Raw genomic sequence first — 15,761 nt, 5'->3', positions numbered from 1 at the left:
TGTATTATTATTGTTGTTTTTTTTTAAATTTCACACATGATTCTAAAGTTCAGCGAGAATTAGGACCAATTCTCTAGACAACTGCCTGGGAGCTGGTCAGAAAGGCAGACTCTCAGGTCCCATCCCAGACCTGAAGGATGGGAGCCTCCGGACCAAGCAGGTGCCTAAAGGTGGTAAAGTGCTTTCCCCAGTGTCCCCTCTTCTGGTCCTCAGTCGGGAGGGGTCTCATGCCCACCTGGGGAAACTGAGGCCGGAGCAGAGCCTCGACCTGACTGGCACCACCCCTAGCCCCTGCACAGCCCCTGCCCCACCAAAGGGCAGATCTCGCCTGAATCTCCACCATTACACTCGCAGGGCGGGCCCCTCTCTGTTGGGGACAGAAGGCAGGCCACAGAGCCCACCGGCCACCACACCTCAGTGAGGACGGGCGGGCTCGATGGGGGTGTGGCTGTTCTGCCAGGGGCAGAGGCCAGGGGTCTTCATCCAGGATCCCTACCCCCTCTCCAAACTCCCTGCTCTCCAGGGATGGCTATGGGGCCTTTGCCCTCTGCTGGGAAAGCTGGGCCCCTGGGGCCTGGGATGGGATGGAGGGGGTCCCAGTTGCCAGCACTGGGGTCGTCACAGCAGGGGGGGTCCCCCCAGGCCCACAGCTCTGGGCACCCTTCCCTGCACCCCTGTAGGCCCACCTGCCTCACCCAGCACCTCTCGGCAGAAAGCCCGAGCACAGCACTGAGGAAACAGGAGGAGAGGGGGAGAGAGACAGAGAGACAGAGGGAGACAGAGGGAGGGGGAGAGAGAGGCCCCCTCTGTCCAGTGTGGCTCCTCAGTAGACCCAGAGCGCCCACTGCTACCCCACCCCCATCCTGGCACAGATGGGCCACGGAGAGTGAGGGAGGAGGCGGGGAGCCGGAGAGGGGCGCTGTGGGACCCCACACCCGGCTTTCTACCCTGGGCCCTCTCCCGCCACAGCCGCCCCTCCCGCCCCAGGGGGTCTCAGGCCAAATGGCAGACGCGGGAAGCAGGGAAGTCCTTCCCTCTTAGAGGAGGAACCGAGGACGGAAGGATGAGTGGGGACCCACCGGGATCGAGAGATGCCGGGCAGGCGGGCAGCGGGCAGCCAGCAGCGAGTGTCGGAGACTGCTGCGGGCAGCTGGACGCGACCGGCTGGATGAGCGTCCCTCCGTCCCTCTGTCCATCCAGGGCGGCTCCTCTCTGGGCGGTTCTGAGGCCGGGCGGGCGCTGTTAAAAAGCTTTTTATGTGTGTGTGTGTTAATCACATGATTGCCGTTCACCTGTATTTCGAACAAAGACAGCTCACTGTTTCAAGGCCCCGAACAAGAGTCTGGGCACAGGGAAGAGAAGGGAGGCGGGGGGAGGAGGGTTGGCAGCGCTGGGGGTGGCGTCGAGGAAAACTGGGGGGAGATTGTCCAAGGCCGGCAAGCGAGAGAAAGAGAAAACCCTTATCAAACTCCTAATTCACTGGGCTCCGAGGCCCCAGACACACTGGCCCGATTGTCTGGCTGGTTGTGTGTGCGAGCATGTGTGTGTGTGTGTGTGTGTGTGTTCCAATGTCCGCTCCCCCCACCCCCAACATGCCTTTGCCTCGTGTGACTACCTCATTGTGTCCCATTACCCACCCCCCCCCCCACCCCCTTGGCCTTTCCCAAGCATGAGGCCTTGCCTAGACCCCCTTTGCAGCCCCACTCCAGACAAGACTCCCTTGGGGTGGGCCTAGGGCCTGGCCCAGCCACTGAGCTCAGAACTGCACGTGGCCGCCAGCATGGCCCGGGCTCTATCCGCCGCTCCATGTATACCCACACGTCTGCCTCGACACCCACCCTTTGAGAAGAGAGAGGGGCTGTGGCCTTCGGGGGAGGGACCTAGGAAAGAGGAGAGGAACAGGAGCCTTGGGTGATGGGCTGGAAAGTAAAAGGAGGGAGGTCACCCCACTGGGGAGGTGGCTGGGGACAGAAGTGGACAGAGAGGTGGGAGAGGGAGGCAGGGCACCTCCCCACCCTTCGGGCGTGGGGTGGAGGGGTGGGGGACTAACCGGGGGCCGAGACCCCCCCCCCCAAACACACACCAAGAGAGCATGAACTCCAGCGTGGAGGGAGTTGGGCCCCAGGAAGTGGGGCCCCAGACGCCTTTCAGACCTACTTGGAGTGGACCCCCAGCCCAGCCCCCTGGCCAGCCTCCTGGGAACTTGAGTCCTGCCTCTGTACCTGAGCCAGCCCGGCCCTTACATGTGCTGGGTGTCTGGTGAGAAGGGCTCAGGGGTGGAGCAGGGGCCTCTGCCCTGGGCAGGGGGTGGGGGTGGGGGGCCCAGCTGCCCTACCTCACCAGGTATGGGCCTGCATGCTCTGTCTCTTGCCATATGAGCTGAGGCAGAGGGCAGCCTAGGCGGGGGCGGGAGGCAGGTGAGGCAGGCTGAGAAGCCACGTCTGGCCGCCGTAGGCACTCTCCGTGTAAGATGTCTTAAAGGAAGCGACACGGGCCAGCCGAGTTCACAGGTCGACAGAAAGTTCACCCGCGTTCTCACGCAGCCCCCATCCTTTGCCACCTGCCCATCCCACTGCCTGAGGTGGAGGCTGGGGGTCCCCGTTGGCAGAGGGTAAGGGGTCCTGCAAGCAATCGGTTCTGACCCTGCCCACCTACATCCCTTGGCTTCCTGGCCTGACCACCCCCCGTTCCTCCATCTCCCTAAGTCCAGGCCCCAAGACGGGCCTGGGACAGCAGCGCCTGGAGCTGGGGTGGGGGGGCCTGGCGGAGGAGCCCTGAGTGTTGGGGATGAAGGACAGCGCTGGAGGCTCCACCTTCTGCCCTTCCCTCCCTCCCCTCCCCCTCCTCCTCTCCCCCTCCTTCCTTCCCAGCCCTCCGCAGCAGCTCAGTGCTCAGTCAGTCTCAGGCTGTCCGGCCAGGGTGGTTGGTGGTGAGGATTCAGGCTCCGTCCTGACGAGGCCGCGGCCTGAGGCTCAGGGCCCCCCAGCCCCTCCCTCCCAGCCCACCAGCGTCACCCCCCAGCCCCGAGCTGGACCGCACACCTTGGGACACGGTTTTCCACTTCCTAAGGACGAGCCCCAGACTGGAGGAGAGGTCCGAGGAGGTGAGTGAGTGCACAGCCCGCTCCTCCGCTCCTGCCTTCCTGGGCCCGGGCCTGGGCCCCTGCGGGGTCGGGCTGGGTGGGGAGTGACTGACATCCATATCTGCCCCCCACCCGGCTCCTCTAGACTCCATTGGGGGGCAGGCAGAAGGCAAGCCGGAAAGGTGAGAGAAAAGGTGGGAAATTCCAGGAGCCAGGATTAGAGCAGAATAAAGAGTCCGTTTTTCTTCCTTTCCATCAACAAACCTCCACCCAAAAGGAGGTTTAAAAAAACCCAAACCCACCCACACCAAGAGACGGTTGGGACCAGGTGGTGGGAAGGCGAGGAGGGCGGGCGCTAGGAGGCCGAGCCCGGGGCTGGCATGTGCGCGGGCCCCAGGGGCTCCGGCGGGTGCAGGGGGAGTAGAGCGGGCGCCACCTCGGGGCTGTGCCCGCGTCGCGTCTCGGGGCCGCCGTCGGGGCTGCGCGTCCCGCCGCTCCATCGCTCCCTCCTTCCCGTCCAGGTGGGCGTTGGACTCTTCGCCAGGACCCCGGCGGCGGGCCCCGGGGAGGCGGCCGAGGCGGCGGCGGCCGGGGGCGACATGGCGGAGGAGCAGGACCTGTCCGAGGTGGAGCTGAGCCCCGTGGGCTCCGAGGAGCCCCGCTGCCTGTCCCCAGGGAGCGCGCCCTCGCTGGGGCCCGACGGCGGCGGCGGCGGCGGCGGCGGCGGCGGCGGTGGCGGCGGATCGGGCCTGCGAGCCAGCCCGGGGCCCGGCGAGCTGGGCAAGGTCAAGAAGGAGCAGCAGGACGGCGAGGCGGACGATGACAAGTTCCCCGTGTGCATCCGCGAGGCGGTCAGCCAGGTGCTGAGCGGCTACGACTGGACGCTGGTGCCCATGCCCGTGCGCGTCAACGGCGCCAGCAAGAGCAAACCGCACGTCAAGCGGCCCATGAACGCCTTCATGGTGTGGGCGCAGGCGGCGCGCAGGAAGCTGGCCGACCAGTACCCGCACCTGCACAACGCCGAGCTCAGCAAGACGCTGGGCAAGCTGTGGAGGTGAGCGCCCTCGACTCGCCTCCGGGGAGCTCCCGCGGGCCCCCTGGCTGCGGGTGGATTCAGGCTGGACGGGCACTGCCCGGGCCCCGCTCCCGGTGGGGGTGTGGGGGGCGGGGAGCCACCGCTTTGATGGGCCTGGAAGACCAGGTGTGGGCTTCGGGCCCGCCCTTCCCCCACGACTACCCCCTTGGGGTGGCGCTAGCTTAGAACTCTTGCGGCCTAGGCACGGCTCCCCACCTGGGGCAGCGGGCTAGAGGGCGCCCCCTCGTGGCTGGAATTCTGTCGGGTGGCGGGCGCAGCGTCTGCGCTTCTCCCTGGGGGAGTGAAGGCCAGGGGGAGGGAAGGATCCCGAGCGGCCCACACCAAAGGCCTTCACTCATGGCTTTCCCGCAGGCACAGCACACTCAGCGGTGCCACGGCCACCAGTCCCAGTGGTCAGGGGGATGCCCGAGGAATGCTTGGGGAAAGAGCCGAAGGCCTGGCTGGAGAGGCAGGGAAACTGAGGCAGCCAGCTGGAGCATGAGGGGGCAGCTCAAGAAAACAAGGAATTCGGACAGGAGTCTTTGAAAGAGTGAGGGACGAAGAACCACCAAGGATCTGTCACTGCAGGATCCCGTCCCGTCCCAGCTACCTTCACGGTGCCTTCCTAATCCTCTCCTCCTTCAGGCTGGGGAGGGGAGGAGGGGGGGGCTCTTCATTCCCTAGGAAAGGGGACACACAGAAAGAAGTCTCCCCTCCCACCTTGTCCCAGAGCTGCCAGGCCTGCCTCTCCCTCCCTCCCTCCCCCCCTCCCTCTCCCAGTCCGGCCGCCATCTTCTTCTCCAGGGCCCCACCCAGCATTGAGTAACCTCCTACCCCTTCAGCCCCAGAGCTGGCGCTGAGAGCCATACCCAGGAGGAAACCCTGGCCCCTTCCTACCCAGGGTCCCTCAGAGTCCCAGGTTCCCTGGGGCCGAACCTCTGGGGAAGAACATGCCCCCCACGGAGGAAGTCGGGGCCCCCCTCAGCTCAGGTCTGGGGCTCAGCCCGGCCCCTTGGGATATGTTGAGCAGGGCAGCAACCCCCGACCTCAGGCATCCCGGGCAGCTCAGAAAAAGAACAGGGGCTCCGGGAGGTATGAGCCCGCAGAGGCCACCTGATTCCCCACGAGAGACAGGCCCACAAAGGCAAAGGGATCGCAAAGGCCGCGTCACAGCTGGTGGCAGAGCAGGGCCAAACCCAGGTCCCCTGATTCTTCATCTGGAGGTCTTCCCCCACACTGTCCTTGGTGACAGTGGCGGGTTACCCCTTCACTCTAAGGTGTGGTCAGGAGTGAGGCGGACAGGCAGAGATGGGGAGGGCAGGAGCGAGGCGCACCTGAGTTTCAGAAAGTCCGGGCTTCTCAGGGGAGCCTGCCTCCCTCCTGCTGCTGCCGTCCCCATGCTGGCCCCAGCATCATGGAAGGGCCTAGAAGGCCAAAGGTTGAAGAGGGCCCCCAAGAGACCGAGAGGGATTCACATCCAGTCCCATGGCCCTGTCCTTGGCCACGTGTTTGCTGACGGCCTGGTAGTCCTTCACCTCCCCGTCTCCGCCCTCGGCGCTCTGTTCATCCTGGGCAGGCAGGCCCTGGGCTTAGTGGCCAGCCTGCTGTGTGGACCCAGAGGCTCCAGCTCTGCCCAAGGTCCATCCGCACCCAGGTAGGGCTCAGCCCGGGGCCAGTTTGGTACAGAGAAGAGCAAATGAGAGCCAGAGAGCCAGGAAGGAGACAGGCAGGCAGACGAGCAGGCCCTGGGGATTGTGAACAGACCACGGCACCGGCCCAGTGATAACATCAAAGCAAGGATGGACCCCCACGTCTCCCTCACCCCTTGCGAAGGATTTAAGACTGGACCTTCCATCGTCCCTGTCCCCGTTCCCCCAGACCAGAGCCCTGGGCTCGGGCTCCCTCAGGAAGACTGGTTTCTGGCCATCATCGATTGGCCTCCAGGGCCACGCTAGGGTCGGGCAATCAGGAAAGCAGGCACTGTTTGCCCAGGACCCAGCCCCAGGGGGCAGGAGGGTGGCTGGACGCTGACAAGGATCCAAGGCCATGCCCACGCCCAGCGGGCTACCAGGATCCTGGCTGAGGGGTCCTGAGAGGCATCTAAAGATGGGCTGGGCTGGGCTGGCCAGTCCCTCCAGGGGCTCCTCCTGGAAGCCCTCCCAGGATCATGACTCCCAGGCCATCAGGAAGGGGGATGGTTAGACAGAACTGGGAAACGGGGGCCCTACACCCGAAAACAGCAAGACATGCAGACAGACCGTGTGGGGTGCTGGAAGTAGGTTGGGGTCAGACACACCAGCATCCAGGTCCTGGCTCCTAAGTGGCGACGTGAGCTCCGACAGTCGAGCTAACCTTCCGTGCGCGCCTGGGAAAGTCTTGTTAGATACCCATCGCGTGGTGACGGTTGTATATGGGTTGATTTGTCTGGAGAGAATAGAGTCAGGAGACTAGAAAGGGGGTCACAGGCTGGAGCCTCTCCTGACCCCCAAGCCCACAGGCCCCTTCCCTAACAGGAGAGCAGCAGTGAGTGCCCCACTTTGGGAGCCCCCCACCCATTGGCCGGGGTTTCCAGTTTTCCGGGGGTGGGGGAGAACCAGTCTACCCTCCATATCCTCTATTCCAAACTTTGAACACGTAGAAGACAGAGGCCGGGTGCCAAATGAGGATGGGGTTTGCAGTTAGAGCTGTGGGCACCGCTGGGGCCTGGGAGGGGGGCCATGCCCAGTGAGGCTGGTGTTGGGGTCAAGATTAGATTTGAGAGGGTTTACAGGGTGGGGCCGGATGATGGGCCTGGGGTTAGGAGGGAGTGAACAGAATTGAGGTCAGTGTGAGGTTGGGGTTGGAGCCATCCGACAACCGCGTGGGGGTGGGGAGGACTGAAAGTGCGGATTCTGTCAAGGTGAGGGTACTGCCAGGACCCCGCGTGGGAGGCGACCGTGAGCGCGGTACTGGAAGCTTCCCTCTCTTCTGGCCTGTGCCCCCGCTCCGTGCCCCCTGCCATTTTCTTGCTGAGTCACGCCCAGTTGCCAGCTACACAGAGGGCACAAGGAAGAGTTGGGTGGGACAGGAAGCTCAGGGTCCCCAGCCTTTCCGGAGCCTCCGCGCTGGGGTCTTGGGCCTGCTCTGCGCCCTCTAGTACCGCTGTCTCCCCGCCCCCAACACGCACACCCCCTTCGGGCCCGCCCCACCCACTCCGCCGGCCCAGCCTCCCAGGGGCCCCGGCCTGGGGCTGCAGCCCACTCTCTGACCCCTGGGGCGCTAGCCTGGGGTCTCCATCCCATCACTCAGTCGGAGGGACCCTTGGCGAAAGCTGGGCTACGCTAGGCTGGGTGCCGGCCGCCTGGGGGGAGGGGGGCAGCCGGGGAAGCTAAGCCGCACAGGAATGCCGCCACCGGCTAGGAGGTGCCTGGTATGACCACCCCCTCCCATCCTGGGCATGAGGGCTCGGCTTCTGCTGACTGGGGGAAGAGAGCACCCACTGGGGAGGGGGTGGGCAGCTGGAGAGGCCCTTTGGGCAGAGGGACAGAGCCGCGCCCACAAAGTCCCTCCTGTGTAGGACTCAGGAGTCCGTCCTTTCCCCTCCACTCCCTCTGCAAGGTACCCTGTCCTGCCCTCCTCACCCTGGGGCATCGGAGCCTTAAACATCACCCCCTCCACCGTCCTCCAGCCCGGGCCCCGAGGCTGGAGCTGGGAGGGCAGGGGCACTGCCTTCAAGGCTTTCCTCCAAGCTTGGTCTCAGACTGGGGAGAGGGTCTGTTTGCCTCTGTCCCAGGGTCTGGGGAGACAGTCTAGCTTCCTCTACCCTCTGTCACCCCCTGGACAAGGAGATAGGATCTCCCCCAGGATGCAGTGACCCCACAGAGGGAAGGGGGCTCACGTCCTGCCCCTCCAGCCACACCACACTGGAATTCACAAAATGAGCACTCCAGAGTTGAGAGGGCCTACCCCCAGCATTGGCACGGCACCTGTTCCTCAAGGTGCCCACCCTCCCCTCCCCCAGGCCCAGTGCAGAGTGCTTCACGCACACTACCTTGGCCAATCCCACACCCAGGGAGGTAGGCTTTATCATCCTCATTTGATAGGAAGAAACTGAGACTCAGAGAAGTGACAGGAAGAAACGAAGGCTCAGAGAAGCGATTTGTCCGCGGTCACACGCTAGCAGGTAGCAGAGTCTGGGCTCTTCCCCCGCACTCTGCTGCTTCTCGGCTCGCGTACCTCCAGCTCCAGGGAGCCCACCCCCTAAGGAGGCAGCCAGTGTTCTATCCGCGGACAGCTTTGATGACGAGAAAGTTTTTCCTTTCCTTGAACTGAGCGAAGCTCTGCGTCCCTCAGATGCTCTATGCCTACCGCTAACTCCATCATCGGGGGGCTGCCAGAAGCAGCAGCCTGATCCCGCTCTCGCACCAAAGCTCCTGAGTTTAGGGACAGAGATCACAGCCTTCTGAGCCTGTGGTTCCTTGGGCCTCACATCTTCCAGACTGTAAATCAAAGAACCGGGCCCTGCCCGCCGGGCTCCCCATCCAGGGACCTCATTTCTTCCAGGGTAGATACTCACTCTGGCCCCTCTGCTGTCTCCCCCAACTGTACTGCCCCAGGCTGCTGAACGAGAGTGACAAGCGCCCCTTCATTGAAGAAGCCGAGCGGCTCCGGATGCAGCACAAAAAGGACCACCCGGACTACAAGTACCAGCCCCGGAGGCGGAAGAATGGGAAGGCGGCCCAGGGGGAGTCAGAGTGTCCCGGCGGCGAGGCCGAGCAGGGTGGGGCCGCCGCCATCCAGGCCCATTACAAGAGCGCCCACCTGGACCACCGGCACCCGGGAGAGGGCTCCCCCATGTCAGACGGGAACCCTGAACACCCCTCAGGTGAGCGCTGGGCTGATGATGAGCTTTGGGTGGGGACAGCCTGGGCGCTGGGGAGGGGCGAAGGCTGGCCGTCGTGAGACTCTGATGACCCACAACCGCCCTGGGCGCTGGGGAGGCTCGCGGCGCTGTGCCGTTCGTTGCCCCAGCTGGGGTGCAGGGGCCCAGAGGGACCTCAGTGGGAGCTGAGGCGCCAGAGGAAGTGGCTGGGCAAGATGGCTCTGGCTGATGGAAGAGGGCGCTGCTGCTGCTGAGCCAAGAGGCCAGTTAAGGAGGCCGGGGAGGCGCGGGGGTGAGTTACAGCAGGGAAAGCAGAGACAGGATGCTTCTGAGAAATGGGAGATCAGATGGAGGCGAGACCCTTGCCTCTTTCCCACCTCTCAGTCTGATGGGGGAGCCACGGCATGGGATGTTGAGATCGTGCCACAGAGGAACAGACATAGGGCCATCTTGTTTCATCTCCGTTAGCGCAAGTAAGGCTGACATTAACTGAGCACCTGCTCGGGGTGTACCAGGCACCCCGCTAATTGCCATACTGAGTATTAACTCAGTCACTCCAAACTGTGATTAGGGCAGCCGCGCCGCCTGGGCTCAGAAGCCTGCGTGAGCACAGCTCTACCTTCAGAAGACACACCTGGCGTCCCCCTTTGTGCCCGGCCTGGGAGCAGACGCCAGGGGCATCAACAAGAGAAGCCACCACGGTCCCTGGCGGTGGGAGTGCCCACAGTCCAGAGGGAGGGGCAGGGATGGAAACAAATGAATGAAGAAGACACAAGTGTGCGTGAAGCCAGAGCCTCCCAGAAGGAGGCCGCGTCTGAGCCGCTTGCCGTCATCTCTGTTTTACTGATAAGGCAGTAGGTCAGAGACGGTAGGCATTTCCCCAGAATCGCACAGTGACAGAGCCAGGATGCAAACCCAGGCGGTGTCTCAAAATCCAGAGCGCTTGGCCGGGCCACGACTTGGCATTGCCTCTGGTCTGAAGTGGTGGGAGAGGGGGGGAGAGACACAGAAATGCCCTCAAGGAGCCCCTGGCCTCGTAGATTGTGGACGTGTTCTCTCTCTGAGGGGATCCCCCACACACATATACTTTACTTCAGAGACTCAGGGACACACACACACACACACACACACACACACACACACACACCAGAAGACCCCGAACCAGGTACAGAACCACCACCCCAGGCTATAACTGTGGGCATGGGCTTTTTTTTCTCCAAGGCCCAGCTCAGCTACCCCTCCTCCGTGAGACCTTCCCCAAGTCCCCAGGGCAGGTGGGGGGTGGGGGTGGCACCTTCCTCTAGTCTCCTGAGCCCTCTGCATACCCTGTAACTTCTGATGCTGCCCTCCACTACTGTGCGCGTCTCTGGATCTCCCCCAAGACTCTGAGCTTAGGAAGAGAGGATCCACTTGATTTACGTTTGTATGCCCTGTGCCTGGCACGCTGCCCGCCCCCCCCCCCCGAGCTGGCTTTGGCCAGGAGGGATGGGGCCGGAGGGGACACATGGCTGTTTGGGGGCCAGGGGTGGGGGTGGACGGTGGGGGAGGGGGCCCAGGCAAGCTAGCAAAAGTGAAGCAGTCAAGAGCGATGAGGGCAGGAGAGGTCGGCACCAAGGAGAGCAGCTGGCAGAAGCCAGGCATGCGCAGAAGAGAACAGACAAGTGCAGACCAAGGGCCAGACCCGTCGGGGTCGGCAGCGAAGGGGCAGTGGAGCAGGGCGGGGAGCCGACATCAGCCGATATGAGGAAGAACTCCCCAACAGAGAGGGCTTTTCAAAACGCAGCAAGCCTCTCCAGGACATGGGTGACGGAGGGAGCCCCCGCTCTGGGCGGGAGGCAGGACACGCCCCTAAGAATGGGGAATTTCAGAGACAACTGGAGACCAGCCCTAGACCATTAAATAAGTGAAATGCCAGCTCGGGCTGCCCAAACACGCAGGACCCACGAGGTCACGCAGTGATCGGTCCTCGGCCTCCTGGAGGCAGCTTTTCTGAAGGTGAGCCATCAGGATCCAGAAGCCTCTGACCCGGCTTCCCGCTTGCTTTCTGTCTCCCTTCCCCCCAGGCCAGAGCCATGGTCCACCTACCCCTCCGACCACCCCAAAGACAGAGCTGCAGTCGGGCAAGGCAGACCCCAAGCGGGATGGGCGCTCCATGGGGGAGGGCGGGAAGCCTCACATCGACTTCGGCAACGTGGACATCGGTGAGATCAGTCACGAGGTAATGTCCAACATGGAGACCTTTGATGTGGCCGAGTTGGACCAGTACCTGCCACCCAACGGGCACCCGGGCCACGTGGGCGGCTACTCGGCAGCCGGCTACGGGCTGGGCAGCGCCCTGGCTGTGGCCAGTGGACACTCCGCCTGGATCTCCAAGCCACCGGGTGTGGCTCTGCCCACGGTCTCGCCACCCGGTGTGGATGCCAAAGCCCAGGTGAAGACGGAGACCGCGGGGCCCCAGGGCCCCCCGCACTACACCGACCAGCCATCCACCTCGCAGATCGCCTACACCTCCCTCAGCCTGCCCCACTACGGCTCTGCCTTCCCCTCCATCTCCCGCCCCCAGTTTGACTACTCTGACCATCAGCCCTCAGGACCCTATTACGGCCATTCAGGCCAGGCCTCTGGCCTCTATTCGGCCTTCTCTTACATGGGGCCCTCGCAGCGGCCCCTCTACACGGCCATCTCTGACCCCAGCCCCTCAGGGCCCCAGTCCCACAGCCCCACGCACTGGGAGCAGCCAGTATACACGACGCTGTCCCGGCCTTAAAGGGGGCCCTGTCATCACCACCCTGCCCGGCCCCTCTGGGTAGCATGCCCCTTCCCCCAGCCTTTGTGCCCTGTTCCTCGCCCATCCCAGACCTGGTGGTGGGCCGTGGAGGAGGGTGCAGAGGCTGACAGCGGAGAGAAGGCTTTCTGTCTGGCTCACTGCCTTTGATGACCCCACCCCGTCCTATCCAGGCTCCAGCCCAGGCAAAGCCCCGGGCTCCTAGGCTGGGCAGAGGAGAAGGAGGTTGATTGTCGCCCCTAGACTGAACGATGAGGGGCCGCACCTTCCCACCCCCCACCCGCCCCCCCGGAATGACCCTCATCCCAGGACCTGAGAAGGACCCACTCTCACCCTCCTCTGGGGGTGGGGGAGGCAGCCGGGGCTGGGCAGGAACCGGAGGCCTTGCCGTACCTTGTGCCCATGTTCGCGCTCTCGTGGAGAATGAGGGGTCTGACATAGCCCTTGCCACTGTGCCTAAGATCAAAGCCACCCAGAGACCTGCATGATGCCTGCAGTGGGCTATGTCCGCCGCCGCTTTGAAAGCCTGGGAGGGGAGGGGTCTCAGAGGGAGGTCTCCTTATCCCCTCAGCGCCCCCTCCCCTTCCGGACACAGGCAGGAGTTGGTACAGAGGCCTCGAGATGCAATTCTGTGCCCACCAAACCCCCTTCTTCGTCTAACGGAGAAAGAGGCCCCGGTCCTCCTCCTCCTCCTCCGCCACAGCCTCCCAGACCTGGAGGCACAGCCCAGGTGAGGAGGCAGGGCCCCAGGCAAGGGTTCAGAGACAATTCACAGAGCCTTCCTCCCAGGCTCCCCGCCGCCTCGCCCCTCACCAGGCTCTGCGGTCCCTGCTCTGTCAGCCCCAACTCCTCAGGCTTCCCAGAGTGTTGTAGCTGCTCAGGCCCCGACCCTCAGCTCCGGGAGGAGACGCGGGGCCCGGCGCCCAGGTGGCTGGGAGCAGGCCGAGGACACTAAACTCCCGACATGTACATTCTGCCCTGGCCTTTTGCCCTATGCTTCCCAGTGGTATCTGAATAAAGTATGTAGCTCTGTCTGCCCCCATCTTCCTGTTCTGCAGCCCCCACAGTCCACATGTAACTCATGACTGCCCCCTTTTATTTATCTCAGTAGCTCCCTCTCCCCTCGCCCCCGTCCTAGGTACTCCAGCCCCTATTAACTCTGCATTAAGCCTTCCACATAATAAAGTTAAAGGTTCCGGTTACCTGCTTGGTGGGCCTGACCTGGCCTGTCTCTTGGTTTCTTATCCCTCAACTGGGCTCCCTCAAATGCTCTCTGGAAGTGGCCTAGGGGTGGAATTCAAAGGACAGATCATCCAAAGGACTCCTCTCTCCCCTGAGAAGGAAGGCGGAGGCCAGGCAGGGTATGGGGACGGCCGGCATCCCCGTGGGCTCAGCGTTGAGTTCGGGGTTGAGGCCTCCGCCGGGAGCTCTCCCCCAGCCCAGCTGTGCCCACGCTGCAGGTGGCTCATTTGCCTTTCAGCTGGAACTCAGCAAGAGCACCTTCCAAGGAGCCCCTCTTACTTGCCTGGCAGAGGGGGTGGGAATTTGAAAGAGGGGCGGGGGTCAAACCTGACGTCTGGCTGCCTGCAGCCAGCAGGCCTGTCCTTTAGGATGTGTCGATGGGCCTTCGCTCACCGCGCCCCTCTCTGTGCCCCCTCTCCCCTAACACACACACACACACACACACACACACACACACACACCTTGGTCCACTCCAGGATCAAGCCAAGTCTTCGTGGCAGACACGCAACCTAATCCTCCAGGGCTCATTTCCCGAGAGCTCTCCCCCCGGTGCCATTCCAGACAGTTCTCAGGGACCAGGGAAACCTCTTTACCGCCACGCTCCACCGATGGATGGCTCTGGCGGTTGGAAGTCTTCCTTAGACCCCGCCCGTAGCAACAGCAACAGCTACCATGCACTGAGCGCTCCCTGGCCAAGTGCTCGGCCAAGTGGTTTCTGCCATTCAGGCCTAGGAGAGAGTGGACCCGCTCATTCTCCCTATTTTCCTCACGGGCAGCTGCGAAACTTCGAGAGGTGGGTGCTGAGAAGGGCTGGTGCCAGAATCTGAAGCCAGGGGACTCCGGAGCTTGTGCTCTGAACCACCGTCACTTTCACCTGCCCGTGGCTTGTGGGCCACACTTCTGCTTGTAATCTGGTGATATTTCTCTTGCTGCTCCAGACCAGCATCCCCAGCCCCCTCATCTGTTTCTTCGATCTCTGGGCTCCAGCCCAAACTATACAGAAGCTATTCTCTGGGGTCTTTGTTTGTTATGTTGTGGATAAATGCACGACTTTATGCTGATTTTTAATAGATTTCATCTTGTGGGATCTGACCATTTCCCCACCTCTATTAAGTCTTGGAATTCTGGGTCCAACTTATTAGCGCTCCTTCCGAGCTTTATGGATCTGCAGACTTGAATATCCTAAGTCACTAATTTAAAAAAAAAAAAAGTTGAAATGAACAGGGACAGGCCCGTATACACGACTGAAGATTCTCCATCATCGGTTCTATTATCTGCACTCTTAGGGGAAGACTGCCTGATCAATTTTGAATCTATTTAGAAGTACAAACTTCTCCATTGTGGCTGTATGCAGAGACTGGCCTGATGCCTTGTTAAAATCAAGATTCGCTCTATCCCACCAACCTACCAGACCAGTAACCTTTGAGAAAGGGAAATGTGGCTCATTTGGCGATATTCTTAGAAACCCTGACGGCTCCTGGATCTCCTCTTTATTAGCTATGTGTTTTCAAACATGCAACAACGTGTTCTAGAATTTTGTCAGGGATCAATCAGTACTAACCTTAGGTGCTCACAATTTTTACACCCACCTTTTCCCCTCTATTGAAAAGCAGGTTGTTGGTCCATTTCCAGTCTGTTCACTGCTCCTGCTGTCAGTGGGGTTGTGGACACAGAGCCAGCAGGGCAGAGGGGAGGGGCCTCATCGAGATGAAACCGCCACCACCAGGACCCTGCCTCTCATGAGACAGAGATGGACTGGGAAGTCATTGGGGATACGGGAGGAGGGAAAGTGGCCCCAGAGAGGACAAATGACCCTGGAGAAGTTGGAAGACCTGGCTTGTGCTCACCCCTTAGACCTAAGGTTCTGGATGAGCTTGGGCCTCAGCAAGGCAGTGGCCCCATGTGCATAGAGATGGGGCCACATGTTTCTGGCGAGGACTGAAGAGCCTATGCCCCAGCCTGGTCAGCTGAGCAGCAAGGGACGGACTCCATGAAAGAGGGGAAGGGAGACGGGAGGAAAACCACCCCTTTTTCCATCTCCCTTACACCCTATCCCCTAAGGGTTAACCCCCTACTCCCTCTCCCATCCCCTTCTCTCTTCCCCCGCCCAAACCCCATCTCCCTTTAATCACATCTGATACTGAGCGGCCCAGCAGGAACAAAGAGACCATTTAGAGGATCGGGGCCGAGAAAGTGACCCCGCGCTCTGGGGCGGCCGCCTGGACGCCAGCACAAAGGCGGCATTTCAGAGCTGGAATTTCAGCACCCAACTTGATTAAAGGACTCCACAGGCTTGGAGGAGGGAGGAAGGGGGTGCGAAGTCCACTGCTCCCCGGATTAACCCTTCTTCAGAGTGGCAAGCACCCCTCCCGCCCCCGGGGACGCTCACTACTCCCACTCTGTCCACAGAGCACCCACCCAGGAGGCCCTGCCTCTTGCAGAAGTCAGGCAAGCCTGCCCCTCTTCTTCCTGGAAGGGGAGCTGGCAGCAGAATGGAGGGCAAGGCTGGAATATTCAGGGAGCCAACCGTCCCCTCTATCTCTGTTGGTATCAAGATACACCCTCTTCCTGTCCCCACAAGGGAGAGGGGAAGCAACGTGATTGGTCTTACTGCAAGCTGGGTAAGGAGGGTGAAGAGAACAGGAGACCCAGGAGAGCCTAGGGCAGAGGAAGGGGAGCTCCAGTCCCGATTTAATGTCATACCTAGAACCCAGGA

At 62.1% G+C, this 15,761-nt stretch overlaps 1 protein-coding gene across 1 annotated transcript; it reads left to right on the top strand.

Moving 5' to 3' along the window:
- The first annotated feature begins 2,888 nt into the window (after nucleotides 1–2,888).
- Nucleotides 2,889–13,005, top strand: SOX10 (SRY-box transcription factor 10). Its single transcript, XM_019446860.2, has 4 exons — nucleotides 2,889–3,103; nucleotides 3,604–4,136; nucleotides 8,753–9,021; nucleotides 11,082–13,005. Exons 2-4 carry the CDS (start codon nucleotides 3,682–3,684, stop codon nucleotides 11,783–11,785), a joined length of 1,428 nt encoding a protein of 475 aa, XP_019302405.1. The 5' UTR covers nucleotides 2,889–3,103; nucleotides 3,604–3,681; the 3' UTR covers nucleotides 11,786–13,005.
- Nucleotides 13,006–15,761: the final 2,756 nt, after the last annotated feature.

This window comes from Panthera pardus, unplaced genomic scaffold (assembly GCF_024362965.1).
Source record: "Panthera pardus isolate Hobbes unplaced genomic scaffold, ASM2436296v1 HiC_scaffold_6, whole genome shotgun sequence".
Lineage (NCBI taxonomy): Eukaryota > Metazoa > Chordata > Mammalia > Carnivora > Felidae > Panthera > Panthera pardus.
The sequence above is the reverse complement of the archived record's forward strand: the minus strand, read 5'-3'. Positions and strand labels throughout refer to the sequence as shown.